The sequence below is a fragment of the Phacochoerus africanus genome, chromosome 4 (genome assembly GCF_016906955.1).
Source record: "Phacochoerus africanus isolate WHEZ1 chromosome 4, ROS_Pafr_v1, whole genome shotgun sequence".
Taxonomy (NCBI): Eukaryota; Metazoa; Chordata; class Mammalia; order Artiodactyla; family Suidae; genus Phacochoerus; species Phacochoerus africanus.
The window spans coordinates 61,572,964-61,600,929 of NC_062547.1; the positions used below are offsets into that span (position 1 = coordinate 61,572,964).

Genomic DNA, 27,966 nt, shown 5'->3' on the forward strand with positions numbered 1-27,966 from the left:
GACCAGGTCAGGTCTCTCCACTGGTTTGTATGTGTGTTTGCTTTTTAGGGCTGCAGTTGCAGAATATGGAAATTTCCAGGCTAGGGGTTGAATCAGAGCTATAGCAACTGGCCTACGCCACAGCCACAGCAACGCAGATCTGAGCTGCGTCTACAACCTACACAACTCATGGCAATGCCGGATCCTTAACCAACTGAGTGAGGTCAGGGATCAAACCCACATCCTCACAGATACTAGTCAGATTCATTTCTGCTGAGCCACAACTCGAACTCCCACATCTCTTCATTGTAAGCTTGCACAGCTGCTGTGTCTCTTCAGCAAGGGCGGGAGTGATGCCTGCTTGCTCCCCTCTGGTTCCCAGCACCCTGTTGCACAGGAAGCTCACAATGAACTCAAATTGCAGTCAAGCCAACCTCTGTGCCATCCCAAAGCTGGAGACCTCTGGCAACTAACCTCTTCTCTGAGCCTGTTTCCCCATCTGTAAAACTAACAAAATACCCACTGCTGTTACAAAGATCCAATCAAACAACTCTAACACATAGTAAGTGCTTGACAAACATCTGCTGAGTGAATGAATCACTGAATGAATAAGCTTGGAGAGGACGTAAGGCTAGGGATTTTGCAAGGCTTTTTTTTTTTTTTTTTTTTGGTCTTTTGTCTTTTTTAGGGCTGCACCCATGGCATACAGAGGCTCTCAGGCAAGGGGCTGAATCGGAGCTGCAGCTGCCAGCCTGTGCCACAGCCACAGCAACTGGGTATCTGAGCCGCATCTTCCACCTACACCACAGCTCACAGCAACGCCGGATCCTTAACCCACTGAGCGAGGCCAGGAATCAAACTCGCATCTTCATGGATACTAGTCGTTAACCACTAGGACACGACAGAAACTCATTGCAAGTCATTTTTTTTTCTTTCCTTTTTTTTTTCCTTTTTTTTTAGGGCCGCACCCACAGCATATGCAGGGTCCCAGGCTAGGGGTCTAATCGGAGCTACACCTGCTGTCCTATGCCACAGTCACAGCAACACCAGATCTGAGCAGCGTCTGTGACCTACACCACAGCTCATGGCAACGCCGGATCCTTAACCCACTGAGCGAAGCCAGGAATCGAACCCATATCCTCATGGACACTATGTTCTTAACTGGCTGAGCCACAATGGGAATTCCTTTGCAAGTCACTTTTAAGATAAAAGCAGCAACGTTTCAAGATTAGCAACACAAAAGGAATCACAGTTTGCAGAGCAATAAACACTGATTTGTGTACAAAATACAAGACAAAACATGTTTTATATGCATCCGCAGGTATGAAAACAGGCAGAGAAAGTTCCGAAAGGATATAAGTTAAGCCCTGACCCCAGGGGAGGGGGTGGTTAAACATTTCTGAGCTGTTTTTTTTTTTTTAAACATTCCTTTGGTATTTGCAAAATAAATTAAAAACTATGAAACAAAGACTCCTGAGACCCTCCAACCTCCAGCTCACCCATACTCTCCCAGCATCAGGTACCTCCTGCATTCAGTCCTACTCCAGGGCCTGAACTCCCAGCAAGGCCCCACTAGAGAACCTGGTCAGCTGCAGCTTGAGCACCACCAGCAACAGAGGCTTCACCATTTGGGGTCAAATTCTTCCCCGAGGAGAAGAGACTCCCACTTGGCCTAAGCTGTTCCCAGCTATATCAAGACTTCTGGGTGTCCATCCAGCCTGGGCCTGAGCTCCGGCTGTCCTCTCACTTGCCCACACAGAAGTCCCGGAAGATGATGTCCAGGATCTCCTCGGTACCACCTCGACCGGTGAGGCGGGCCAGGTGCCCTCGGGCCACCCGGAGTGCCTCAGCTGCCAGCGCTAGGTCTTTTGCTTGCTTGTAGTGACCAAGGGCATCCAGGCAGCCCTGAAGGTGATGCTGGTGCCTCGCCCGTGTGAGAAGTGGTGGGCCTGTGGATGGATCCCCGCACCTGGAAGGGACAAAGGATGGAGTCTCTCTCAACATTCGAAGGAAGGGTGCTCATATGATTTGCTAGATATAGAAACTGAGCCTATAGGGCAGGTTCCTGCCCAGAGCCAGTGGCTTAGCCCCTGAACTTGAACTTGGAGAGAGGGAGGCTGTGGAGTGCAAAGGGTGCTCACAATGTAGCCAGCTCCTTCCTCAGCGCTTCCAGGAGGCCATCCAGCCCCTCGCCGGTCAGACAGGATAGTAGCAGGTAGGGGGGCAGGTCAGGATGGAGGTCTGGGGCCCCAGAAGGCAGCAGGTCCGACTTATTCAGCACCAGCAGGAGGCGCTGGCTGCTCCCATGGGGGCTCCCAGCAACCGTGGGGATGACAACAGTGTCCAGGAAGTTACAGCTAGACGAAGAGGTCAGGTCAGAAGCATCCAGCACGGCCAGAATGAGGTCAGCCTGCTCCAGCCTGGGGGAGTGAGAGAATGGAGCTTGGACCCCAGAGTTGAGCCATTACGAGCACTGGGTGGGGACAGGGACAGAGGCAGAACGTTACAAACCTGCCCTCCCCAAATAGCAGACTCTCCACTTGGGGTCTAGTGGCCTTTCCTCATTGAGGAAAAATGAAAAATAAAGACAAGGGGTTGAAACAGCAGAGGGAGGGCCCTGTTTCCCCTTCCCACCACCCTGACTGCCCACCTTTTTTGGGCGCGTCGTACGCCCTCCTGCTCCACAGGCCCCACGCCCTCCCGCAACCCCGCCGTGTCACTCAGCAGCGCAGGGAACCCGGCCAGGTCCACGGGAGTCTCCAGCACGTCTCGGGTGGTCCCCGGCTCAGGGGACACGATGGACACAGGCTTCTGGCCTGGGGGTGGGGTGGGGTAGGGTCAGAGGTGGGGGCAGGGCTGGAGCTGGTTGGTGTTCCACCTCCCTGGCCCCTTGCTCACCCCTAAAAGCTCAGTACCCCAGCTCCTAGTATACCCCCTGCCCCGGGCCCCGCCCCCCTGCCCACGCACTGAGCAGGTTCACCAGGCTGCTCTTGCCGGCATTAGGAGGTCCAGCAACCACTACGTGCGCCCCTGAGCGAAGCCTCTGTCCACGCCTGGCATCTCGAAGGTGTGTGCCCAATGCCACCTCTAGCTCCCGCACTTCACTGTCAGCTGTGGATGGAAGAAAGCAGGAGGGAGAGTAAGGGGGTCTCTAAGGGCTGAGATGCCAGATGTCCCCACCTCCCACCCCCAGGCAGACCCACCTTGATCCAGGACGCCCTCCTCTAGGTTGTCATCCTCACCAAAATCAATATAGGCCTCCACATGGGCCAGAGCCTGAAAGAGGGGAGTTTGGGTAGTGTGATCACCCAGGAACCCACCCCTCAGTGTGCCCAGGTCTGGCCCGGCCCAAGGTGCCTGATTGTGGGCTCACAGGAAGCTCTCATGCAGGTTAGACAGGCAAGTGATGAGCAAATGGTGTACTTGCCCTAGTGAGGGTCTCTGCCCAGCCTTGGCAGAGGTGGCCCAGCTCCCCGTCCAGCTGCCTCAAGGCCTGCCGCCGCTGCGCCTCAGTTTCTGCATGGATCAGATCTGCCAGCCCCTCTACCTCAGTCAGGCTCAGCTTCCCATGGGCGAATGCCCTCCTGGTGAACTCGCCTGCCTCTGCTGGCCGCAGCCCTGGCACACTGCCTGCGGGAAGGTTCAGGGTCCTAAGCCCCTTTTGGTTCCTATCCAGGCCCACTGGTATATAGCCACACCTTAAACCCAAGGCTGCAGACTCACCCAGGGCCTGCAGGACGCCACTCACCACAGCTGGGCCTCCATGCACATGGAACTCCGCGCAATCCTCACCGGTGAAACTCTGGGGACCTAGTATGGTGAGGAGATAGGTGTCAGGAGGATACCACCTGGGTAAAAGTCCGGAAGGAGGAAGTTGGGTCATAGAAGCTATATGAGGTTGCAGATCTGAAGTCCCTCACCTGGAAACCAAAGCACCAGCGCGCGGTCCAAAGGCTCCCCAGAGCAGGGGTCGCTGAGCAGGCGCAGGCAGGCTTTGCGGGCCGGGGGTAAGTCCCGGGGCGCCGTAAGGCTCCGGAGGGCGTGCCCGCTGGCTGGGCCGCTGGTTCTAATGACAGCGATGCCGCAGCGGCCTTGGCCAGAGCTCAGTGCGAAGATAGTGGACCCGGGACCCAGGGCCGGGGCGCCACTGCTCTGGCGCGTGCACGGCCTGGAACTGGAAGAGGAGGAGAGTCAGTGTTCTGAGAAACTCTGCCGCCAGAGTGGCAGGTGGATCGAAGGCTAGATGGTTAGGAGATGCCCAAAGTGTAAGTTCTGCGGCCGGGGGGATGAAAAGATTGGAAGGTTTGAGGCCGTAAGATGACTGGATAGAGATGTCTGAGAGAAGTTGATCCACATGTGGGCTCTGCGGCAGGGGGATGGACAGAGCCTTGGAAGAAGACCAAAAATACGGCTCTGCCAAAGGCAACTGGACCTCCAGATCCTAGGGAGAGGATCTGGGCCCCAAGCAGCGCCCTACGACGTCACACCCCCTCCCCCAAGTGAGAAGCCCCACCTGAGAGGCCCACGTGCCGCCCGGGCTACCAGGGTCCACAGCACCCGCCACATTGATTCACAATCAGCGACCAGCCTTGGCAGCGCCCAGCCGGGTATAGCTTGCTAGTCAGGGCAGGAGGCCCCGCCCACCTCGCGGCGTGATCCGTAAAGGGCTCAACAATTCTCGGTTACCATTGGGCCCCTTAGAAGACGTACCGCCCACCCACTGAAGATCTTAGCTTCTATTGGCTGATTCCAGGAAAGGACAGGGTGCTAGCACTCCGGGTGCAGCTAAATGGTGTTCCCCCTGCAACACTAGACAGAATTTTTGGGATCCTAGAGCAGCGGGGATCTGAGATACCGGAAAAGAGGGTGGGGGTAAGAACAGGGCTTGACTTAGGGCGGTGGGAATTACGGAGAGGAAAGGATTTGAGTCCCGTTTGGCCACTACATAGCCTTAGGCGAAGCAAGAGCATCTCAGTGACCGGGAGAGAATTCCGGGGAACCTATGCACTGACCCTAGGAAAATCTTGTCCATACTTCTGGGAAGATTTCTAGTTTTCTCGGAACTCTACAGTTCTCACCCCTCCCTAGATTTCCTCCCGCTGTCTCCATGGCCTCGTATACCCTTCTTCCTCTGACAAGCTCAGCCTCAGTGCCTAGCTCCAAGGTCCCCTCTGCCAGGAAGCTTCCCTAGAACCCCCAGCACAGTCCTCTCGCCCCTCTGGGCTACTCTGGCCCAGGTCTGCTCCTGCAGAGTTGAGTGTTCGGTTGGTCTATGGCTCCCCAAAAGCCAGAGGGGAGTCTCAGAGATTACTTTCAGGTTAACCCAGGACAGCGGCGGCTGATGGAATAAAGCGCAGAAGGTGGAATTCCAGGCACCGGACGGGTGGGATCTCAGCAGGACGCTTTCGCACGACTAATTCTCTGGTTCTAGGACGGAGCGGGAGGGCGGCGCTCATATACTTTGGGAAGACGAACAGGATACAGGTCTAAAGACCCCATGCCTCGCTCTGCTCAATTTTTTCATTTGTAAAGAAGGGCAAACGATGACATTCGCCGTCTCCGAGTTCTGTCTGTCCAAAGTATACATCAAGTGCCTACTGCGTGAGAACTGAGAATTTGCCTGGGACTCTGCGCGCGCTGGCTTTTCAGTCTAATGGAGGAGGCCATTCAGGGTGGTCGGGAGGTCCAAGTTACAGGCAAAATACAGGGCACTCAGTTAAATGTGAATTTCAGATAAACAATGAGTAACGTTTTAGTGTAACTATGTCCCATGCAATACTTGGGACATACTGAAAATTTATTCATTTATCCGAAATTCACATTTAACTAGGAGGACTGTAATATTATTATTGTTGTTGTTGCTTTTTAGGGCCGCACCCGCGGCATATGGAGATTCCTGGGCTAGGTGTCGAATCGGAGTTACAGCTGCCAGGCTATGCCACACCCACAGCAACGCCAGATCGAAGCCACCTCTGCGACCTACATCACAGCTCACCTCAGCGCCGGATCCTTAACCCACTGAGCGAGGCCAGGGATCGAACCTGACACCTCATGGTTCCTAGTCGGATTCGTTTCCCCGGCGCCACGTTGAGAACTCCAGAAGGACTGTATTTTTATTTGCTAAATTTGGTAACACAATCAGATCCTCTCTGAGGACGTTACATCTTTAAAGGTGTTGGAGTTAACTGGACAAAGGGTGTGAAGAGAGTCCTAGGTAGCTGAACAGCATGTGCTAAGGCCCTAAGGCAGGCTCTGATATATTTATTCTCATCCCTGCTGCGGTGGTTGAAATTTCTGCTACCAGGAATTTCCCCCGACTAGGTCCGCCCCCTCCCACGTCCACCTCGGATTCCAAACAGATGTGGAAACTAAGGCTAGGAGGCGGAGGATCCAGGTCCGGGGCGGGCGGGGACCAGGAGGAGAATTCGCGTTCGGTGCGGGCGGGGACGAGCACCAGAGAGCGAGGTGGGCGGGCGAGAACGAAACTCAGAAAACAACACGGGCGGAGTCGAGAACCAGAGAACGACGTGCGCTGGGCCCAGGAGAATCGAGGTTCGGCGCGGGCGGGGACGAGAAACAATCTCGGGCACGCGGGGACGGCGGCCGGCGCGGGCGGGCGCGGCCTTTGTCTCCACCTCCAGCGCGTTCAGCTGCTGCACCGGCCCCATGAGCCCGCGGGCCCCCGGCGCCTGGGCCACCCGCAGCACCTGACCTGCCCTGCCCTCGCCATGGCCGAATCCGCCTCCGGCGCCGGGGGCACGTCCCTGGAGGGCGAACGTGGTAAGAGGCCTCCGCCGGAGGGCGAGCCTGCAGCCCCGGCGTCTGGAGTTCTGGGTATGTGTGCAGTGCCTGAATCTGACAGGGTTGCAGGAGCCTGGGATGTTCACGGCGGCTGTACGGGGAGCGGGATTGGACTCAGCGGTCCCGGGCCTGGAGTCCAGTCGAGGGGCCCGTTCCTCCGGCACTGCGGCTGCGGCCCGGCGGGCGCGGCTGTGACCGTGCAGCGGTTAAGGGGTCCCAGAGCAGAGACACGGACACGCCCCTCCTAGAGCCCCGTCCCTGGGCTGAGCCTAGTCACCCCTTGGGCTACGGGATCGCGGCCCGGCAGTGATGCGCTTGGGAGGCCCTCTCCATAGAGGATACAGAATCACATAGTCCTGGGTTCAAATCCCGTTTCGACTGTGTGACCTTGAGCGCCTGACTTAAATGCTCTCTGCCTCAGTTTCCTCACCTGTGAAATGGGGGTAAGAACCGCACCCTGCTATGAGGAAGCTATGACATAATGTGGTGAGGCGCTCAGAGCTGCTAGTGAGCGCCCAGCGATTGTGGTTTTGGAGGCGGAGCTGGGCCTCTAGAATGAGTAAGATTTGTAAGGAAGGACCTGGGGGAAGGGCATTCCTGGAGAAGGACCTGGCTGGTGCAAGGACGTGGAGGGAAGGAAACAAGCCAAGGCCAGAGCTCACAGGGCCTTGAATGCCAGGCTGAGTGCCCAGGAGCCCTGGCGAGTGTGTGATCAGGTGCCAGGGCTGGAGGGGCGGAGACTGGAGGCCAGGGTCCTGATCCAGGAGTGGGCTGAACCCATCCTGCCCTGCCTGCTCCCCAGATAAGCTTTTTGGGAAGCGGCTCCTGCAGGTGGGTCGGTACCTGGTGTCCCACAAGGCATGGATGAAGACAGTGCCTACAGAGAACTGCGATGTGTTGATGACCTTCCCAGGTACTTCTGCCCAGTAGCCCAAGGCCCCTGAGCTAAGCTTCCCTAAATGGGAGTCTGTAGGAGGTCTTGGACCACTCGTGGCAAGACCCATCTGTCCCTGTACCCTTGGCAGACACGACCGATGACCACACGCTGCTGTGGCTGCTGAACCACATCCGTGTGGGCATCCCCGAGCTCATCGTGCAAGTCCGCCACCACCGCCACACGCGTGCCTATGCCTTCTTCGTCACCGCCACATATGAGAGGCGAGTCCCTGTCCCTGGCCTCTCGCTGACCCTGCTACTCAGCTCCCCGCCCTTACAAGTGCCAACTGCGAGGTCCAGCCACCCTGCATTTGTCCCAGACGGCCATCAGGTACACCATCCCTAGTTCCAGGATGGTGAGCCAGGGTCTTCCCGTGATCCCACCTCCCCTGCCCTTCCCGCAGCCTACTCAGAGGGGCCGACGAGCTGGGTCTGCGCAAAGCAGTGAAGGCTGAGTTTGGCGGGGGCACCCGCGGCTTCTCCTGCGAGGAGGACTTCATCTACGAGAATGTGGAGAGTGAGCTGCGCTTCTTCACCTCCCAGGTGCGGCCGGCTCTGGCCCCCAGCGCACATTCCTAGCCCGTGGCCGGCTGCTCCCTGTGCTCACGCCCTGTCCCCTGCAGGAGCGCCAGAGCATCATCCGCTTCTGGCTGCAGAACCTACGTGCCAAGCAGGGCGAGGCACTGCACAATGTGCGCTTTCTGGAGGACCAGCCAATCAGTGAGTGGGGCGGGGCCAACACTCTACTCATGTGGGGAGTTGGCGGGGGCTCTTAGAGGACAGCTCTCAAAGTAGGAGGGGTAGGAAGGCGGGGCCTGAGTGCAACCAATCAGGGGCTACCGAGGAGTTGGGTGGGGCCTGGAGATAGATCAATGAATTGGAAGGGTGTGGCCTCAGCAAAGGGGTGGAGCTTGTCGCCTCCGAGGCAGGTCCAGGGGAAACCCTTTTCTGGGTTAGCAGGTTGGGGCAGGACCATGGACAGCACTCCACGTATTGTGTGGTGCAACCGCAGACCTCAGTTTCCCCTCCAGAAAATCAGCTGCTTCAGGTTCACCTTCTAATGCCAGCTTTGCACCATTCCTCAGATGTTTGGAGCAATGAGCTGAGACTAAATAGCTCTATTTTAAGTCATAGTTTCCACTGGTACCCCCACCCTCCCAGTTTTCCTGTACCTCCCCACCTGCCCCTGCACCTCCCAAATTTTGAAGAAGAAACTTCCATCCAGAACTCCTCTCCTGGGAAAAGCCTCTGCAAGCTTAAGAGCAGGCAAAAAGCTGTGACGGGTTTCAGCCAAGAGGGGATGACCAAGCTCAGCACTGGCAGAAAGGTAGGGTCATCCACTTTTGTCCCCCAACAGTCCCTGAACTGGCAGCCCGCGGGATCATCCAGCAGGTGTTCCCAGTCCATGAGCAGCGCATCCTGAACCGCCTCATGAAGTCATGGGTACAGGCTGTGTGTGAAAACCAGCCTCTAGGTGTGGCCCGGGCCAAGGGGTGGGCGGGGGTCTCAGGAGGCAGGCAGGGCTGACTGGGACCCTCTTGTCTCTGGCAGATGAGATCTGCGACTACTTTGGCGTGAAGATTGCCATGTACTTCGCCTGGCTGGGTTTCTACACATCGGCGATGGTGTACCCGGCCGTCTTTGGCTCTGTCCTGTACACTTTCACGGAGGCTGACCAGGTGCCGGGTGTGGACTGGACAGGGGCTGGGACGCCCAAGACATCCCTCCTTCCTGGGCTGGGCCAGCCAACATGTCAGCCCTCCTCTGCCACCCCCAGACAAGCCGGGATGTATCCTGCGTGGTCTTTGCCCTCTTCAATGTGGTGTGGTCAACACTGTTCTTGGAGGAGTGGAAACGGAGGGGGGCGGAGCTGGCCTACAAGTGGGGGACGCTGGACTCACCTGGGGAAGCCGTGGAGGAGCCACGACCCCAGTTCAGGGTCAGTTGGTATGGGGTCTGAGTCCAAGGACTTCAAGAATGGGGTAAAAAAGAGAGAAAGTACAATGGGCAGGGGGTGGGGGCACTGCAGGAACAAAGGGAAGGATGAAATAGGGCTGCAGCTCCAAGAGGATGTGCTAGGTGGGGGGAGGGCTCTGCATGCCCTGAGGGTGAGGGGTGGGCAATTAGATTTGAGGGAGTGGGAAGGGTGCACTAGGTGGGGGCATGGAGATAGCAAAGCATGACAGAGAGACACCGAGTTGGGAAGGGCACAGGGCAGAGGCAGCCCCTCTGATCTCATGTTGGGCCCGGCCCCCCACCCTCTGCCAGGGCGTGCGACGCATCAGCCCCGTGACTCGGGCCGAGGAGTTCTACTACCCGCCCTGGAAGCGGCTGCTCTTCCAGCTGCTTGTGAGTCTCCCCTTGTGCCTCACCTGCCTGGCCTGCGTGTTCCTGCTCATGCTCGGCTGCTTCCAGCTACAGGTGACCTCCGGCCCCAGCCCTGGCCTTGGCCTCCACCTGTCCAGGTGTTCCCAGAGCTGAGCCAAGTTGCTGGGGTGACCTGTGACACCCACCCTCTGCCCCTGCAGGAGCTAGTGTTGAGCGTGAAGGGGCTGCCACGTCTTGCCCGCTTCCTGCCCAAAGTCATGCTGGCCCTGCTGGTCAGCGCAAGTGCCGAGGGCTACAAGAAGCTGGCTATCTGGCTCAACGACATGGGTACGCCCTGGGAGGGGAGGTCCCATTGCCTACCCCCCATGAGGCAGGGCCCCACTGCCCTGTGGGGTCCCTGCTGCCCATGGGGATCTGGGCTTACCCCCTCATTTGCCTCCTTGGCCCCCAGAGAACTATCGGCTGGAGAGTGCCTATGAGAAGCACCTCATCATCAAGGTCGTCCTGGTGAGTGGTGGCCAGCAGGCAGGCAGGGGTTCTGTGGAGAGCACATGTGGGCTCCTGGGATCAGAGGTGGCAGGGTGACCACCCACCTACCTGCTTCCCACAGTTCCAATTCGTCAACTCATACCTGAGCCTCTTCTACATTGGCTTCTACCTCAAGGACATGGAGCGCCTGAAAGAGGTGAGACCCTGGCCTGAGGCAGTGTCGGCGCCCCCCCCCCCCCCCCGCCCCCTGCTTCCCACTATGGCAGCCAGCAAGGGGGGCCAGACCTGGCTCTTGGGGTCCATGGGCTCTCCAGCCCCTCCCCCCTCCTCCATCCTTCTCTCCTCTCTGTCTGTCTGTGTGTTCTCTCTGCCTGTCGCCCCCCCACCCCATCTGTCCGTCCACCTGTCCGTCGGTCCCTCCACAGCTCCTGATCGTCCTGTCCTTGTCCCAGAGCCTCGAGCGGCAGCTTTGGGCGGTGCTGGTCCCGCTCGTGGCCCTGCGGTTCCATCTGCTCCTCCTCTCCCTCCGGGGCCTCCTGCTTATGGCCCGGGCCAAAGTATGGGCAGGTGGCAAGCCCTCAGGGCCTCGCCAGGGTGGGCAGTGTGGCTGTGCTGGGGGCCTCATGCCAAGCCGAGGGTGCATGCTCTGAGGGGACAGGGCTCTGCTGATGGGGTGCAGGTAGCAGGGGCCCTGGGCACCAGCTCAGCTCTTGGCCGGTGCTGCAAGCAGGGAGGCCTGAAAACACGTATTGCTGGCCCAGGAGATTGGCTAGACTGACTGCAGTTTGGGGCTGCCTCCATATCCAGGGATGTCCAAATTGGGTTCAGGATGTTTCTGGAAGCATGCTCCAGGAGTGTGGGTGCCCAGTTCCCGCCGCTTGTCCTGGTGCCCAGGGCCCCTCCCTCCCCCCACGTGGCCTCTCTCTGCCCACTTCCTGTCCCCAGATGCTGGCCACTCTGCTGATCACCCGCCAATTCCTCCAGAATGTTCGCGAGGTCCTGCAGCCACATCTGTACCGGCGGCTGGGCCGTGGCGAGCTTGGCCTGCGGGCCGCCTGGGAGCTGGCCCGTGCCCTGCTGGGCCTGCTGAGCCTCCGGCGCCCTGCACCCCGCCGCCTCGAAACCCAGGCTGAAGAGGGTGGTGGTGGCGGCAGCAGCGGGGGAGGTCGCAGGTGTCTCAGCGGGGGCTGTGGGGCGCCTGAGGAGGAGGAGGAGGCCACAGTGGAGCGGCGGCCAGCGGGAGAAGGTGGGGAGGTGGGGGATGGGCCCCTGGGGGGCAAGGAGGAGGAGGAAGATGAGGAGGAGGAGGAGGATGAAGAGGAGGAGGACGAAGAGGAAGGCGAGGAGGGCAGCCTTCTGGACTGTGGGCTCCGGCTAAAAAAAGTCAGCTTTGCTGAGCGGGGGGCTGGGCGGCGGCGGCCTGGCCCAAGCCCAGAGGCCCTCCTGGAGGAGGGGAGCCCCACCATGGTGGAGAAGGGGCTGGAACCTGGTGTGTTCACGCTGGCTGAGGAGGATGACGAGGCTGAGGGGGTTCCGAGCAGCCCTGAGCGTGAGCCCCCGACTGTCCTGCTCCGCCGGGCCGGAGGTGAGGGCCGGGACCAGGGGCCTGATGGGGGCCCGGACCCAGAGCAGGGCTCGGGTGACTCAGCCCGGAGGCAGCGGCGGCAGAACCGGTCATCTTGGATCGACCCACCTGAGGAAGAACACTCGCCCCAGCTCACCCAGGCCGAGCTCGAGAGCTGTATGAAGAAATACGAGGTGCGGAGGGCATCTTTAGAGGGGCACAGTGCACAGTCTGAGGGTGGAGGAGGGTGAGGGTGAAAGGACGGAAGAATGGGACCCTCGATGTGGTCGGGAACCTGCCAGAGGGGGAAGCTCCGGGTCCATGCAGGATAATCTGAGGGAGGCAGGCTTGATGAGAGGAAAGTTGGTCTGGGGAAGAGGGATCCTGGTCTGAGGGAAGAGGAGAGCCCTAGGCTACACCCAGGCGCCTGCCCACAGGACACGTTCCAGGACTACCAGGAGATGTTCGTGCAGTTCGGCTACGTCGTGCTCTTCTCGTCTGCCTTCCCCCTGGCTGCCCTCTGTGCCCTGGTCAACAACCTCATCGAGATCCGCAGCGACGCCCTCAAGCTGTGCACGGGGCTGCAGCGGCCCTTTGGGCAGCGGGTGGAGAGCATTGGCCAGTGGCAGGTGGGAGGAGGGCCGAGGGCTCCGAGCTAAGGTGCAGCGAGGAGGAGCAGGGGCTGGGGAGGGTGGCCAGACCCCACCTGAGTCCCAGTGTCCCCCTGCAGAAGGTGATGGAAGTCATGGGTGTCCTGGCAATCGTGGTCAACTGCTACCTAATTGGCCAGTGTGGGCAGCTGCAGCGCCTCTTCCCCTGGCTCAGCCCCGAGGCGGCCATCGTGTCCGTGGTGGTGCTCGAGGTGGGGCTGGTGGCCGGGAGGGGGAGCCAGGCGGTGGATGGGCATCCCCGCGCCTGCAGCCTCTTCCTCTGTCACCTTAGCACTTCGCTCTGCTCCTCAAGTACCTCATCCACGTGGCCATCCCCGACATCCCAGGCTGGGTGGCCGAGGAGATGGCCAAGCTGGAGTACCAGCGTCGAGAAGCCTTCAAGGTATGTGGGTCAGCCCCAGCTCGCTTTACTCCTCTGTTCCATGGGGCTTCTCTGCCTTGCCTGGCTGGCAGTCAAGACCTTAGCAGGAAGGCAAATGTGCAGAGCCTGGTGTGATTAAGTAGCGCTCCAAAGGGGTCCAGTCCCTTCCGGAATCTTGGTGACATCCAGCCCCAGGCTGGCATGCATGTACTGTCATCCGCCACTTTGCCCGGCATTGCCCCTTTTGGGGCCAGGCACATGGCTGATGCTTCCTAGAAGCCCAGCCTCTGCTGCATTCCTCAGAAAGCTGCCAAGCAGGCCAAGGAGCTCATTGGCGCCAATGGGTGGAGCTCTGCATGGTGATGGAAATATTCTAGATCTGCGCTGCCCATGTCACCCCTCACTGCAGATGGCCAACGAGACCTTGAAACTAGCTGGTGCACTGAGAAACAGAATTTTTATCTTATTTTATTTCAGTTATTTAAATTGGCATTGATAATGCCACGTGTGACTACTGGCCACTGTTTGGGCCAGTAAAGTCTCTGGTCTGCCCCAGTCAAAGCTGTCTCTCACCAGTTCTCCAGAAAGAAGGGAAACGCTGAGGTCCATTTTTTTGTTTACACTCTCCCAATTCCTAAGACAGTGTCTGGCATGTGACCAGGGACAGAGTTGGTGGCCAGTAAATGTTCATTCTTTTCTCAATTCTCAGAAAGCACCGGTGTGGGTCCAGGGATGCATTTGGTGCCCATTAAGTGTGTAGATCCCTCCCCACTTTTGCAAAGAGCACCTGGGCTGGTGCTCACACTCCCCCTCCTCTTCCCAGTCCCTATAAAGGCTCCGTTCTGCCCGCAGAGACACGAGCGCCAAGCCCAGCACCGCTACCAGCAGCAGCAGCGGCGGAGGCGGGAGGAGGAGGAGCGCCAGCGCCATGCGGAGCATCACGCCCGGAAGGAGCGAGACGCCAGTGGCCGGGAGGAGGCTCGGGCTGAGGGCTCTGGGCTGGACCCTACCGCCCCTGAGAAGGCCTCAGCCAAGGCCAAGGGCAGTGGGGCAGGTGGCCATGGGCCAGAGCGGCCCAAGCGCCCAGGGTCCCTGCTGGCACCTAACAACGTCATGAAGCTAAAGCAGATCATCCCGCTGCAGGGCAAGTTCCTGTCCTCCGGGGCCACGTCCTCGTTGGCTGGCACGGGGACCAGCCTTACCACCCGGCCACCCCCTGCCCAGTCGCCCACAGGCAGTGATACCCGCCTGCCAGCCTTCCTCAGCTTCAAATTCCTCAAGTCACCCGAGACCCGGCGGGACCCCGAACGTAGCCACTCGCCACCCAAGGCCTTCCATGCCGGCAAGCTCTTCCCCTTCGGTGGTGCCCGAGCTGAGGCCGGGTCCAACGGGGCGGGCGGGCAGGCCCGGCAGGACGGGACTCCCAGCAGTGGCGGTGGCCGGGCCCAGCGGAGTGGGCTGGTGGACGAGGCCTCAGCTGAGGAGCCGGACACACCCCGGCCCGAAGAGGAAGGCTCAGGTCACAAGCTTTAACTCGGGGGTGGGGACTCTGGGCTGGGCTTTGGGAGTAGGGGTGGGGTGTCCAGGCCTGGGGAGAGGGGCTGAGGGGGACAGAGGAGGCCCAGTCTCCGGCCCCAGTTGGGCACCTGGGGATGTGGTTGGTACCTGGAGCCTCTTGGTCAAAGCCAACTCAGTCTCTCCAGGACCCCAGAGAGCCTGGAGCCCTGTGCCTGACCCTCCTCACCCCCAGGGAGGGATGCCAAAGCCCCCTGTCCCAGTGCCCCTCCCAGGGCGCCAGCCTGCCGTGCTCCGGTGCCAGGAGAGATGAGGAAGTTCCCTTCACTACCTGGCCCAGCCTCTCCTGCCCCCTGAGACCCCACACCCAGCTCACTCTGGGGGGACTGGACCCCCCCCAGGCCTCTATGCAAGTCCCCATTCTGCAGCCCAGCTGTTCGAGCAGGCCTTTCTTGGAGGTGGGGCTGGGGCTGCCCACCCACAGGGAGTTCAGGGTTGCAGCAGAGCCACAAGCCTCACCGCGGCCTCTCCCACCTCATCTCAGCCCCAGGTCCAGCAGCCTATCCCAGGGAGCCCCAGAGGTGGCAGCTGTAGCACCAGGGACATAGGCCAGCAGTCAGAGGGACTTCCTCAGACTGTCCTCTCTGTGAGGGGGAGGGGCCCAGTGCCCAGAGGCGGGGGACGCATCCGAAGAAGCCCACCCCTTGTCACTGATCAGAAGCAATAAGGCCCTCCATGTGCCTGAAAGCCCGGGAGGGAGCGCGGGCAGGGTCCCCAGCGGGGTCCAGCGGCAGGGGCGGCATCTCCCCGGAACGGCCCCTCTCGCCTCCGCAGGGACAGCGCTGGCCCCCGTGGGCGCCCCCGCCCTCCGCACCCGCCTCAGCCGGAGCCCTGCGCCGCCGCCGCCGCCAACACCGCTGCCCCGGCCCCCGACACCACCCACCGGCTGCTGGCAGTGGGACGGGCCGTGGGGCTGCGGGGGCGAGGGCGCCGCCCCCCGCCAGGCCCCTGCCGCCGCCGCTGCCGCCGCCGAGTGCCCGCCCTGCGCCCTTGCCGGGCCCCCGCCCGCCCCCCAGCCCCTGCCGGGGGACGCCAGCTTCTACAGCCTCCCGCCGCCGCCGCTGCCTCCCACCTCGGAGCCCCCGGCGCCCTCGCCCAGCCCCAGCCCCAGCCCCAGCCCCAGTCCCCAGACGGTGTGCTGGCCCAGCGGCTGGCATTAGCTCCGCCCGCCCTGCCTTCCTGTTTTCATATGCAATATCAATCCTGGACGGGGTGGGGGTTGCGGCCGCCACCCAGAAATCGCCTGGGTCGGGCCAGTGTACCCCAGTGTTGGCTGCCCCTTCCTGGGGCAGGGCCAGGGGACTGGAGCCCCTCTATCTGCCGTTTTCCTTTCGACCAGGATGGGGGAAAGCGAAAGGAAACCCCAAAAAACCAACAGAAAACACACACAGAATAGGTGATTATTTATTTGTTTTTAATTTATTTTGTCATATTTTTGTAAAACGGCAGAGATGCAATAAAAAGTATATTTCAACAGTGCCCAAGGACGGAGCCGTGGAAAGGGAACTCAAGGAACCCAATGATTTGAGATTTGTGCCAGCTCTTTGGGGGTCTGGCAGGCCAGGGTGGGTTCCCCTCCTGTTTTGTGACCCTTGGGGAATTCCTCCTAAGAACTGGGTCTCCAGGCCACAGATGGAAAACTCCAGACTGCCCTGTCTCTAAGCCGGCCCAGATTTGGGGACCAACTCCAGGCCCAGGGGCCCCTGGGAGGAGCTGCAGAGCCTCAGGCCCCATCCTCAGCCTCCTAGACAAAGGAAGAAATCTCAAAGTGCTGCTAGGATTCAGCAGTTTGGGCCTCTGACCTGCAGGGGCGCCCCTTCTGGCACACCTGCCTCTCAGGCTGCCATCTGAGGAGTCAGGGGCAGTGAGGAGAAAACTTGGGGTGTGGAAATCAGAAGGCACCTGGTGCCAAGTCTCAATATTGAGAGGGGTGGCATATTTGGGGCTGGCATCATAAAAGGGCCAGGATGCCCCACTGTGGGATGGCTGTCCAACCGGAGTCACTGGAACTCTTTACTGTGTCATCAAGGATGGACGTGGCCTCTCCCACCCTCAGGCGTGTCCACATCCTAAGGCTCAGGTGCCTGACAGGCCCTGCCCCAGGGCTGGGGGAGCCAGTGTGAGAAAGGGGCGCTCTGAGGGGCTGGCAAAGAGAAATCAGGGTTCACTGGAGGCAGGAGAGCAGCCTGTGCGAAGGCACAGAGGTATGGGAAGGCAGAGTTTGGTGTTTTCAGGAGCAGAGTGAGTAAGGGGAGCCCCAAAGGCAGGAGGCCAGCTCAGGGGCCTGTGCTCGGCAGACCACAGGGAGACCATGGACCCCCACCCACACCATGGATAGCCCTGGCCGGACACAGAACCCAGTTCTTCAAAGGGGTACCTGGGGCCAGGGAGGCATAGGCTAGCCTTGGGGAAGGACAGGCTGCAGCCTGCTCCCACCCTGTCCCATGGCCTTTGAAGCAGAAGTCCTGCCATCGACTCAGCCCACCACAAATGGCCACACCAGGCACCTGCCCAGGGTTAGGCCGACCCCCCCGGAATGGGGATTCCAGGCTGGTCTGAGAACCTCCAGGGACCTAGCCCACCTCGGCATGACCACGGTCAAGCTTGCATTTCCTTAGCAACTGCCTTGTGACCACAAGAACTGAACACTGCTGTAGACGCCCCCAGAGCTGGGCCCCACAGCAAAGCTGGGCGACTGTCCCTGGAAACTTGCACTCAGGAGGCACTGGGCAACAGAGGCCCAAGCAGTCTGCCTCAGGCTGAGCCCTCCACAGTGATCATCTGGGGCAGGCAGGCACTCCTCTGCAGCCTGCTGCCTCCCTAGCTCCACGGCCCAATCCCTCACTACCCCCAACACCCCAGCAATCAGCTTCAACACCCTGGCTCCCGCTCAGTGCTGGTGGGGGAAGAAGGGGCAACCCTGCTGGTCCTGTACCCAATGGAGTGGTCAGGGCCTCACACCTTCTTCCTGGAGCCCAAATGCCCCCTACGTCCCCAGGCTCAGGCCCAGACCCAGCCCAGCTGGTGCCCGTGAGTGGTCGCGGAACCTGCCGACCAACAGCACTGGGGCTGGGTGATCCGAGGCGCTCCGTGTGTCTCCTCTCTGAGCCAGGGTGTGAGGCCAGGCCACCTGGGTTGTCTCCATGGTGGCTGATGGGCATGTCGCCCTGCTCGCCAGGGTCCTGGGCGTGGGGTCCACCACAGCTCCATCCTTGGCAGCATGGACTGTCTGTCTCTCCAGGGTGTCCTGGTCCTGGGGACACCTTGGCGGGTGAGGCAGAGGGCCAGGTCCAGGCAGGTCTTGGCTCTGAGTGAGATAGCCGTGGCAGGGCCCTGAGAGAATCCAGCTGGTCCTGGGGCCCCCGTGTCTGGGGGCCTCTCTCAGCTTGTCTTGTTGATGACGGGAAGACTTTCAGTGGCTCCGTCCTCTGGGGCTGAGGCACACCGAGCAAAGACTCGAGGTCAGGTAGGAAAGATCCTTTTATTGGGGTGGACACGGAGCACGCACTAGTCCATGATAAAATGACTTAAGAGAAAGATCCAGAAGGGCTGACTTCTCCCCCTTACGCATGCTCAGAGCAAGGTCTGGGCACAGAGTAGGTCCCGGTGGAACTCGAGACAAGGCAAAGTTTTTAAGGCCCAGAATGGCAGGTGGGGGTCGGGAGGAAGGCCTCCACACCTGCCGCCCGGCCGCAGCAGGGCCCCAGCTCTAGACCCTCGCAGAGGGGGCAGGAGGAGGGGGAACTGGAGGGGGGAAAGAGAATAACAACGTTGTTTTTTAAAAAGCATCTATCAACATCACACTACTGGGTCTGACGTCCCCTTTAACCATCGCTTGGTACATTTTACAGCATAAATAAAAACTCAAGGAAAATAAATACATCGGCTCCTATGAGGTTGGAAGTGGTGTGGATGGTGGGGCGTGGGCGGGCCGGCGGAGGGGTGGAGGGACGCTTACACAAGGCGGGCAGGCGAGGAGCAGACAAGACAAGAGGCGCCTGTGGGGGAGCGTGAGTCTTAAGTGTCCTCATGCATGTCTGGGCTGTCGGTCCGTGCGACCTTGCGGGGGGGCGCCGAGCTCTCGCCCTCGAGGTCCACTTGCTCCTGGTCTCTCTTCTTGGCGGCATTCTGGGGAGCAGGGCAAGGAGATGGGCTGTGAGTCTCCAAGGAGGGGAGGGAGCTCCTGAGATCTGGTGCTGGCCCTGGAGAGGGGCAGCTGACCCAGGGCCTGGCTGGACAGACCCTTGGACCTGCCCCACCGTGCCTCAGTCCCCGGGGAACACCGGCCTGTGATGGGCACTTCAAAGAGTCACAAGCACCCTCAGTGACCCACACACAGCCAATTTCTCAGACACTCAGAGAAGCCATCCACCCTCCTGGAGGGCAGAGCCACCTGGGGAAGCCCCCGCATTGCCAAAGAAGGAAGTGCGCTGCTTTGGAAAAATCTGCTTTCCCCACTGGTGGGACTCAAGGCCTGTGAGGCTGGGGAGGGAGAGGGAGGGCCAAGGAGTTGGGGTTTTCTGAGCAGCACTTCGTCATGGGATCCCCTTCAACCTGGCTCAGAGCAGATCCAACACTCCACATTAGGGGAAATTAGGGGAAAAACAACCTGACCACACGGCAAAACGACACGTGCAGATTTTCAAGAAAGAAAAAGAAAAAAATATCCTGTAAGAACAGTGGCCTCTTGGAGTTCCCTCTATGGTGCAATGGCATCAGCAGCATCTTGGGAGCCCTGGGACGCAGGTTTGATCCCAGGCCTGGCACAGTGGGTAGACGATCAGGCATTGCCACAGCCGTGGCTTAGGTCGCAACTGTGGCTCCAATCTGATGCCTGGCCTAGGAACTCCATATGCCAGGGGGAGGCCAAACAAGGGGGATAAAAAGAAAGAAAGAAAAGAAAGGGAGGATGAGGACCGTGACTTTTCGCTGCAGCTACACCTCCCAGTAGTGCCTGGAGTTTTAATCGTATGTACCTTTCACCATTGAACAAAGATTCCAAGTAACAACACTGAAGTCTATTTGCCACCAGGGCCATGCTCCCCACAAGCTGTGAGGAGCCGGGCCTCCTTATAGCTTACCAAACCCCTGCCCGTCCCCGAGCACCAGAGCCCTGTGGCCTCTGCACAGCCATTCATTCCTCTAGAACATTCTTCCTTCTCCTGGATCACCCAGTGAACTCCTATTCCGCCCTCAAGGCCCGACTCAAACACTCTAGGTCTCCTAGTCACTTGAGTCCTTCCCCTTCTCAGAGCCCCCCTGCTGGGCACCATGTTCCTTCCCCAAGTCCCAGCACCCAAAGCCCCTCACCTTTTTGTCCCATTGCTGATGTAGGTAGCGCAAAAGAATGTTTGTTTTCTCTGTCACAATGACTGAGGAGGAAAGACAGACAAAGTTGCAGGAAGAGGTTGGGGGAGCCAGCTGCCCTCCCAGGACCAGCTTACCCCTTCCTGGCTTCTGGGCCATTCCTGCCCTAGGTGGCCTTTCTGGGACTTAAGTCACCACCCCAAATCCAGCAGGAGATTTCAGGAAGCCAAGTATTCTCCCTCTCGAGCAAAGGCCATAGCAGGGGCCTGAGCTGGCTGCCCCAAGGGGGTCCCTGCTTCCCAGGGAGAGGCCAAGTTCTAAGTCGAGCAAGAGCACGGATTCCACCCTCGGGCGGGGAACGAGCCCCGGCATGCCAGCTCACGTGGGTGTTTCCCCAGGCAGAGCAGGAGCACAGATACACATAGCTGTGCCCTAGTGACCAAAGAACACACCCAGCAGGGTCCAGGTGGATTTAAAATAAAACACCATGACCATGATAAACAACCTTGAGGTCCTTGCTCTGCTGGCCTCGGGGCCTTTTGCTATAGGCTCGTCTACCTAGATGTCCCCTCCCCAAGCTGCTCACCCTGGGCTGGGCTGGATCCCCCACCCCACAGGGTGAGGCTAAATCTGACATGGAGCCAGCAGGGGACACCTAAGTGGATGGGAGGTGGAGAGGAGAGGGCCAGTGAGCAGCAGATGAGGACCAACTCAGGAGCCTGCGGGGTTGGCTCTGGATGCCAGCATGGAGATCAGCAGGGTCACAGGGAAAGCTAGGCTTCCTGCTGCTCCCTAGGGCTGGGAGCCGCCCAGCTTCCCACAGGTCACCTCCCACACCACCCTCTGGTCCTTCCCCTCAGCAGCCGGGACGAGGGAGAATGACAGAGACCACTTACTCTGTTCAGACGGGTATTCCCGAGTGGGCAGGTAGACTGAGGGACGTCGGTTCTGTGGGAGGGTTGGGAAGGCGTGGGTTAGGAGAGCAGACGGACCCAGGGTCCCCTCACCCCTCACTCAGCACCCACTCTCCAATGCAAAACAAAAGAGGTGGGGGGTACACATCCCTCCTGGCCCCTCCCCCGGGGGGTGGGGGGCAGCTCATGGCCCTCACACTCACCGAGGCTTTGCACACAGAGTCGGCATGAAAGCGACTAAAATTGCTTTTGTTGTAGACAGGCAGTCCTTTCAAAAAATCTGCCTAGAAGACAGGGAAGACGGTAAATGAGAAACCAGGCAGCAACCTCGGCCCCCCATCCCAGAGCAGCTGTGGGGGGACGGGCCACCAGGTAATATCCAGTTTTCCTCCTTCTGTTCTGTCACTCAGGTTCTCCAGAACGCACCCTTGAGCTGCCCACCTGATGTGTCCACTCTTATGACCAGAACAAAGTAAGTGACCCCGGGGTCTCCCACAGGGCCCTCACAACAGCCCTGTAACCAGGCAAGAAGTGGGGAAACTGAGGCTCAGTTAGGCCACTTGCTTCAAGTCAGGAGTAAGCAGCAGGGTAGGGAGCTGGACCCAGGCCCATCTGACTGCAGACTCTGTGCTTGTTGACATTAAACTCTGGGTCGCACCTTCATTTATGCACCTTGTATAGAGATGGAGAGAGAGGAGCGCACCCGAAGAAACCCCGAGGGCCCAGGTAACAATAAATGGGGGACGGGAGCCTGGGTGAAGGGGAAAGGACAGTTGGGACACAGGGGCTGCCAGGACAGAGGACCCAGAGATCGGGGTTCATCAAGCTTCTGAGGCCAGAGGAAACTTAGAAATCTAAGTTTCAGTGTCAGTGCCAGCTTTTTAAACCCGGGTGAGCTTCCATCAAACACCACGTGAACCAGGGTCTCCACATCCCGAGGCTGCCCTGTGAGAGGAGATGCTTGCCTTGTGAAGGGGGGAGGGTCAGACACCTGAAGGCTGGCTCCTCCCTGCCCCCTGCTGCCTGGGGCATGGGCTTGGGCACCAGAGGTTTCAGGCCCACAAGATGCCAGGGAGCCAGGGAGAGAATTCATTCACAGCCCAGACTCTTAGAAAGTCCGTTTCTTGTTTGCTTTTTAGGGCATATATAAGTTCCCAGGCTAGGGGTCAAATCAGAGCTGTAGCTGCCGGCCAAAACCACAGCCACAGCCTTGCAGGATCCCAGCTGTGTCTGCAACTTACACCACAGCTCACGGCAATGCCAGATCCTTAACCTGCTGAGCCAGGACAAGGACTGAACATGCATCCTCATGGATACTAGTAAGATTCGTTTCCCGCTGTGCCACAACACGGGAAGCTCCGGAAAGTCCTTTTTCTCTGACATCAAGGCACCAGCTGGGCAAGGAAGGGTGGGGGTTCTGGAAGGGGAAAACCCTGAGTCTGGGTAGGGTGTGGGTCTCTGCTACAAGATGGGGTGAATAAAGGCCAATGGGAGCTATGTCTGCCTCAGTTTCCTGAGGCAACAAGAGGCTCAGGGTGCTCAAGGAGGGGTGAAGACTGAGAGCTGGGGGCAGGGAGGGACTTCCCAGCAGATCAGGACTGGAGTGGTACAGCTTGGGAGGGGCTTCCCATGTGGACCAAGGTCTTCCCTAGCTGGAGTCACCCCCCCACACAAACAAGGAAAGTAAGGAAGCAAGGTCATGTAACATTCGTTCGAGATTCCCCAGACCCAAAGAGAAGACAAGGAAGCTGAGTCCACCCCCATTTGCCCAACCTCAGAGGCCAAGCTCCTGTCATGTGACGCCTCGTCTCCCTGCTGGAATGCCGAGGGCTCCCCTGCAGGTTGCAGGAACCCTCCACCAGGCAGCGTCCTCGCAGAAGCCACTGTTCAGGTGATCCCTCATCACCCTCTGGGGCAGGTGGGAACAGGAGTCCTCACCTCCGTGGGGCCTAATCCCGCCTCTGCTGGGCCCCAGCAAGACCTCAGCAGGATGGGCTGACTAGGGCAGCCAGAACATGGTTGGGCCCCCTTGCTCCTACCCAGGAGGTGGTCCTCACATCCAGGTGACCTGCTGCCCTGGAGCCAGTTCAGAGCCCCTCAAACCTGCCTCCCCTGTCCCAGGATCCCAGCCTCAGCTTAGCCCCAGACTATGGGGCCAGCTTCAGCCATCCAGCAAGGTTTTCTCAGGATCCAGCTATGTGGTAGGCCCCACACCAGGGACCAGGGCATTGTGGAAAGCCACAGCAGACCCATTCCCGGCCCCAGGAAGCAGCCAGTGTTTGGGGACATGGCTGTGGATCAAAGAGCTGTGCAGTGAATGCACAGTGGCCTGAGGACAGGGCACCACAAGGTGCCATGTGAGGCCCATGACAGCAGGGGTGGGGGTGGGGAAGGCTGGCTGGTCTGAGGGATAGGGAGTGCTGCCCAGATGCAAGCCTGAGACCTGAAGGGAGAGGAGGGGTCCCTGCCCCAACCCGAAGTCCTCCGTAGCCCGGGCTCAGCTTGGCACACGCTGGTCTCCTGCCATACAACTCCTCAGCCTGTGCCACCCTCCAGGAATGCCCCACTTTTTTCCACGTGGAAAACACCCACCAACTCTCCAGCCAGCTCAAAACACCCCCAGCCCCTTCCCTCTCCCGACACCTTCGGAGCCTCTGCTAGAGCCACATTCATACCCCAAAGAAATCATCTGTTTACATATCTGCCTCCCTGAGGCAGAGGGCGGGGTGAGGCTGGCTCAACCCTGGGCCCCTGACAGGGCTCACATGGGGCCTGGAGGCAGAGTGGTGAGAGATGCGGGAGCCCCAGGCCTGCACTCAATTCTGGATGGGACCTTCCCTGGCTGTGTGACTTGGAACAAGTGACTTCTCAGCCTGGCCACCCCTGCTGTGAACCGAGGGTCACAACAGGGACCCCTTCCAGGGTTGTTCTGTGTCTCAGTAAGACAACACAGGGTGAGGGCTCTGCACAGAGCTCCCTTGAGGGCAGCTGTTAGCATCAATCTGTGCTGAATAAATGAATGAAGACAGGGTATGGCCAGTACTTCCTGTCAGCTAAGCAGGAAAATAAGGCCTTGGAAACGGGGAGAAATCCTCACTCAGCCAGACAAATCCTAGCTACAGTTGGGTCCAGAAGCTATCATCCACTGCCTCAGCAAACACTCACTGATTATCTGTGTGCCAGTCCCTGTGTAGGCAGCCTGCCAGTGACCCAACCAAAGCAAGACGAGGAAAAGAAATGGTGTACAGAGAGAGGAGAGACATGGGGGATTCTGAGATGTTCACAGGAGAAGGAGCATTCCAGGCAGAAAAAGTAATGACTGCAAAGGCCCTGGGATGGCAGGGACTTGGAGCATGAAAATGTGAAAGCAAGGCCACTGTGGCTGAAGCTCAAGGGGGTGGGGGGTAAAAAGATGAGGTCACAGAGATGGGCAGGGACCTTGGAGACTGAGGGGGAGCTGGGGTTTCATTGGGGTTACAACAGGAAACCCCTGGAGTGTTTTGTAAGCTAGAAAGTGGTATAATCTGACTGACATCTTTAAAAACTCCCTCTGGTTCTGGACTGCCAGTGGGGCTGGATGGAGAGAAGGAGACCAGGGAGGAGGCTGCAGCAGGTGTTCAGGTGAGAGGTAGAGGTGCCTGGACCAGGGTGGGGAGCCAAAGACAAAATTAGAATTCATTCTGGAGGCAGAGCCAACAAAACCCTCTATGGTCTGGGCGTGGGCAATGAGGCTGCAGCAAGGAATCAAGGACAACACCCAGGCTTGGGGATCCACGTGCTAGGAATGCACTTATCAGTTTCCTATACCCTTTGGGACAAGAAGTCTTCTTTTGCCCATCCCCCACCATACCCCAAGGACTATGGCTTGTGGGCTGGGACCCTGAGTCCAGGACCAATGGGATTTGACTTGCCCTGACAAAAGCTTTCATTACCCCTGTCAGCCCTGAAGATGCCAAGTAGTGTGGGGAACGGAGGGGGCTTCAACCCAACTCTGAGGCTGTGTCACACTTCACAGGTGGAGACAGGAAACCCCAAAGAACCATCAGACCCAAATCCCAGGATGAGTGAGCGGCCCAGGGGGGATTTTAACCTCCCAACCACGAGCTGGCATTAACCCAACTTCAAGATGAGGAGACAGCTGAGAGGGGATGTCAACATCCCTGAGTAACCCAGCTCATCTGTTGAGCGTTCACCATCCCAAGCCCTTTAAGACGTCAGTTCCCTAAATTATCGCAATCGTATGAGGTCTGAACTATTGCTACCCCCATTTAACAGAGGTAGGGCCTGGTGATTGGAGAGACGAAGTTACTCCCTCTTAGAGCTGGTCAGGGCAGAAATCTGGAGGTGGGGTCGGGGGACTGGGGCAGTTTGCGATGTCGCACTTCCTTTGGCGACAAAGCCCCGCATGTCAAGGCATCAAGTCCCTTCCCCGCCCCGACGCTCAGGCCGGCCTCCTAAGCCCTCTCAAACTGGAAAAGCCCAGGCCTACCGCGCGGAGAACGGGACCTGAAATGGGGGTCTTGGGGGACCCCATACCCACCCCTAGGCTATTTCCGGGGGGACCGCGACCCGGAAATGAATGACTTGTCAGGGCCTGAAATCTTAGGTGGGTCAGGGGTCGGAGATGGAGCCAGGGCGAGGTCAGCAGGAAGCTCGCAGCAGGGGTCTAGGGGTCGAAGGGCACGGGTCAAAGGGAGGGGCGGGCCGGGCTAGAGGGGGCCAGGCAGGGCGGTGAGGGGCCAGGGGGATTACTGGAGGTGGGTGGGCCCGCGGCGCCATTTTGTCAAGAGAAGGGGGGAGTACGGCCCCGGCAGCCACCCTCACCATCTTCTGCTTCCTCCGTCGCCTCCTCAGCCACCGTCTCTGCTGCCGCCGCCGCCACCACAGCCGCCTTCTTAGCCGCCGCCGCACAGTAACTTCCAGCCACCGCACAGCCCACACTGATGGTGCGGCCGCCCTTCCGTCATTGGTCCGCCCTATAGCCCCGCCTCTAGGCTATAAGGTCTTTGCGCGCTCCCATTGGCCTGATCTAGCTAAGTTACGCGCCCATTGGACCTCACGCCTCCTCCCTTCGTGGTCAAGTTCGGTTGAGAGAGCAAAACCCCGCCCGGGAACTGCAAGAGATGGGCAGCGAACTCCGGAAGTGGGCGGAGGCTGCCCCCAAAGCCTCTTGGAATTTGTAGTCTGCGGCACCTGGAGGTCCCGGAGGTGGGGACCCACCATAACACTCTCAGCCTCCTCCCCAGGGTCCCAATCTTAGGTTTCAGCATATCTAAGCTATTCCCACACTAGCTGCTTGAATTATCTTTGAACTGACAACCCAGACTCTTCTTCGAACACTTCCCGTGACTCCTCATTACCCCAAGGGTTCAGTCCCACCTCCTCGGCCCCATATCCTGGGCCCCTCCAGCCAAATTCATCCACCTTTTATGCTGACCCCTCTCTAGTCCCTCCTTCCTTCGGGCCCTCCCACACCCTGCCATCTCTTCCTGGAAGCCTTCCCTGTGTTCTTCCCAATGCCAAGTCGGGTGCTTCCTCATGGCCCCATAGCCCTCACCACCCTCTTACCAGCCCTGACTCCACTATGTCCAAACTGCCTGCGTACGAATCTACCTCCCAACTCCTCACCAGCCTGACAGCCTGGACAGAACAAGGATTTATTGAGGAAGTACTCCTCAGGTTACTAAGGGGAAGTTAGTATTATTACTCCAGCAACAACACAGCAAGGGAGAAACGAGCACCTGATTTTGTAGAAGCCAGAGAGTTAAGGTCTTGCTCAAAGTCACATAGCCCATCCCCAAGGGGCAGGTGGTTGGGTTCATATCCCTCCCAACTCTCCACAAGCCTTCCTAGAACCGTGGGAATCACGACATTTTACAACACAAGTGAAAATGTGAACATTTATTAGACTTTCAATGACTAAAAGAACTGCTAATTTTTTTTTCAGCTGTGAAAAGTTTTGTGAATATGTATTAAAGAGCCCTTATCTTGAAGAGGTGCCTTCTGAAATATTTACAGAATAATCTGACGCCTGAGATTTGCATCTCAGGAGGGGGCAGGATGGGTTGTGGGTAATTGGTCACTGGACTGTTGCGTTAAGTTCGAAATTCTTCCTAATTCAAAAGCGTAAAAAAGCACCGGGCAAGGTCTGACTTCCACTCCTTCTTCCAGTCTAATACCAGATTTCTTCCCCTGGGCCAATGTGAGGGATATTCATGTCCGCCCGAATCCCAGTCGTCCTGCTCTCCAGCTCTCCACAAAAACAGCCACAGGCTAAGCGAGGGAAATGATTTAATGAGGGGTCCAGGCGGCAGCGTCTCCCTTCTCAATGGCTCAATGATTTTCGGCCCTTGTGCATGCGACGAAGAATGACTTGGACCCCGGTTGGCGTCCTCAAGCGCCGGACCCAACCATGCTTGTGCTTGCGTTTGATGTTACTCGGCTGATACTCGTTCCCGCGCGCCTTGCCCCGGGTCTGCTGCATGGCGGGGAGTCCCCATGTATCCGGGAACCCCAGCCAGGCCTGGGGCTGGAGCCACCTGTCCGGTCAGAGAAAAAGCGAGAAAGGTCAGAAAAGGTTGCTGTGTGACTGCTGCGTGGCGCTCAACCTCGAGTTCGCAAGGCATTGGAAGGAAGGTCATGTCGTTGGTAAGTAGCTGGGGTCAGCCCCTCGACTCCGCTCTTACTCCCAGACTTGGGAAGGGGACCCACTGAGGACTCACCTGCCACCTACTAGCGCCGCTGACCTACTGACGGGGTCCAAGAGGCGACCCGCGGATCTAGCCAAGAAAGCCATGTCCAGCCGCCGGCACGCCGTCCAGTGGCAGCTATTCCGAAACCCGTAGGTTCCGCAGCTGCGAACGAGGACTTCTGGGAGTTGTAGTTTTTCCTACAGCGGAGCCTTCCTTGCCGCGGGGGCCTCCCGGAATTGTAGTTCTACGTCTGCGCGCCCACACCTTAGGCGTGAGCGTCCTTGCACACAGGCGAATGTAATTTTTCAGATGGACCAGCAGGTGGCAGGAGAACGGCGCCTCCTCAGCA

The 27,966-nt window shown here is 58.9% G+C and overlaps 4 protein-coding genes across 10 annotated transcripts; 1 reads left to right on the forward strand and 3 right to left on the reverse strand.

Moving 5' to 3' along the window:
- Positions 1–1,266: 1,266 nt before the first annotated feature.
- GTPBP3 (GTP binding protein 3, mitochondrial) lies at positions 1,267–5,281 on the reverse strand. 3 transcript variants are annotated; one of them, XM_047776650.1, is made up of 9 exons: positions 4,493–5,281; positions 3,900–4,153; positions 3,703–3,789; positions 3,407–3,609; positions 3,183–3,255; positions 2,947–3,090; positions 2,630–2,795; positions 2,121–2,336; positions 1,267–1,948 (listed from the first exon to the last, which is right to left on the reverse strand). In XM_047776650.1, exons 1-9 carry the CDS (start codon positions 4,543–4,545, stop codon positions 1,723–1,725), a joined length of 1,422 nt encoding a protein of 473 aa, XP_047632606.1. In that variant the 5' UTR covers positions 4,546–5,281; the 3' UTR covers positions 1,267–1,722. The 3 variants fall into 3 exon arrangements, with proteins under 3 accessions (XP_047632606.1, XP_047632605.1, XP_047632607.1); XM_047776649.1 differs by having other exon boundaries at positions 2,121–2,399; XM_047776651.1 differs by lacking the exon at positions 3,407–3,609 and having other exon boundaries at positions 2,121–2,399; positions 3,728–3,789.
- A 1,223-nt stretch (positions 5,282–6,504) lies between these two features.
- ANO8 (anoctamin 8) lies at positions 6,505–16,183 on the forward strand. 5 transcript variants are annotated; one of them, XM_047776652.1, is made up of 18 exons: positions 6,505–6,813; positions 7,583–7,693; positions 7,806–7,938; positions 8,121–8,259; positions 8,340–8,436; positions 9,074–9,190; positions 9,268–9,395; positions 9,494–9,655; positions 9,985–10,137; positions 10,245–10,371; positions 10,496–10,551; positions 10,655–10,729; positions 11,479–12,291; positions 12,535–12,726; positions 12,828–12,959; positions 13,040–13,150; positions 13,982–14,648; positions 15,479–16,183. In XM_047776652.1, the coding sequence occupies exons 1-18, from the start codon at positions 6,708–6,710 to the stop codon at positions 15,862–15,864; spliced, it is 3,705 nt and encodes a 1,234-aa protein (XP_047632608.1). In that variant the 5' UTR covers positions 6,505–6,707; the 3' UTR covers positions 15,865–16,183. The 5 variants fall into 5 exon arrangements, with proteins under 5 accessions (XP_047632608.1, XP_047632609.1, XP_047632611.1 ...); XM_047776653.1 differs by having other exon boundaries at positions 6,505–6,759; XM_047776655.1 differs by lacking the exon at positions 7,806–7,938 and having other exon boundaries at positions 6,630–6,759.
- A 1,983-nt stretch (positions 16,184–18,166) lies between these two features.
- DDA1 (DET1 and DDB1 associated 1) lies at positions 18,167–25,869 on the reverse strand. Its single transcript, XM_047776657.1, has 5 exons — positions 25,750–25,869; positions 21,129–21,209; positions 20,908–20,959; positions 20,015–20,076; positions 18,167–18,832 (listed from the first exon to the last, which is right to left on the reverse strand). Exons 1-5 carry the CDS (start codon positions 25,750–25,752, stop codon positions 18,722–18,724), a joined length of 309 nt encoding a protein of 102 aa, XP_047632613.1. The 5' UTR covers positions 25,753–25,869; the 3' UTR covers positions 18,167–18,721.
- A 942-nt stretch (positions 25,870–26,811) lies between these two features.
- Positions 26,812–27,854, reverse strand: MRPL34 (mitochondrial ribosomal protein L34). The gene is made up of 2 exons (XM_047776659.1): positions 27,648–27,854; positions 26,812–27,464 (listed from the first exon to the last, which is right to left on the reverse strand). The coding sequence occupies exons 1-2, from the start codon at positions 27,719–27,721 to the stop codon at positions 27,251–27,253; spliced, it is 288 nt and encodes a 95-aa protein (XP_047632615.1). The 5' UTR covers positions 27,722–27,854; the 3' UTR covers positions 26,812–27,250.
- Positions 27,855–27,966: the final 112 nt, after the last annotated feature.

Excerpts from the sequence above, each read along its gene's own strand:
- GTPBP3 (XM_047776649.1), bottom strand. The coding sequence starts at position 4,545 with ATGTGGCGGGTGCTGTGGACCCTGGTAGCCCGGGCGGCACGTGGGCCT. Across the intron at positions 3,610-3,702 it reads TGGCGTCCTGCAGGCCCTGG|GCAGTGTGCCAGGGCTGCGG; the intron begins GTGAGTCTGCAG and ends ACCTTCCCGCAG. Across the intron at positions 3,091-3,182 it reads GGAGGGCGTCCTGGATCAAG|CTGACAGTGAAGTGCGGGAG; the intron begins GTGGGTCTGCCT and ends TTCCATCCACAG.
- MRPL34 (XM_047776659.1), bottom strand. The coding sequence starts at position 27,721 with ATGGCTTTCTTGGCTAGATCCGCGGGTCGCCTCTTGGACCCCGTCAGT. Across the intron at positions 27,465-27,647 it reads GCGGCGCTAGTAGGTGGCAG|GTGGCTCCAGCCCCAGGCCT; the intron begins GTGAGTCCTCAG and ends CTGACCGGACAG.
- ANO8 (XM_047776652.1), top strand. The coding sequence starts at position 6,708 with ATGGCCGAATCCGCCTCCGGCGCCGGGGGCACGTCCCTGGAGGGCGAA. Across the intron at positions 9,396-9,493 it reads CTTTCACGGAGGCTGACCAG|ACAAGCCGGGATGTATCCTG; the intron begins GTGCCGGGTGTG and ends TGCCACCCCCAG. Across the intron at positions 10,138-10,244 it reads TCGGCTGCTTCCAGCTACAG|GAGCTAGTGTTGAGCGTGAA; the intron begins GTGACCTCCGGC and ends CTGCCCCTGCAG.
- DDA1 (XM_047776657.1), bottom strand. Across the intron at positions 20,077-20,907 it reads GGAATACCCGTCTGAACAGA|TCATTGTGACAGAGAAAACA; the intron begins GTAAGTGGTCTC and ends TTTCCTCCTCAG. Across the intron at positions 18,833-20,014 it reads ATCAGCAATGGGACAAAAAG|AATGCCGCCAAGAAGAGAGA; the intron begins GTGAGGGGCTTT and ends CCTGCTCCCCAG.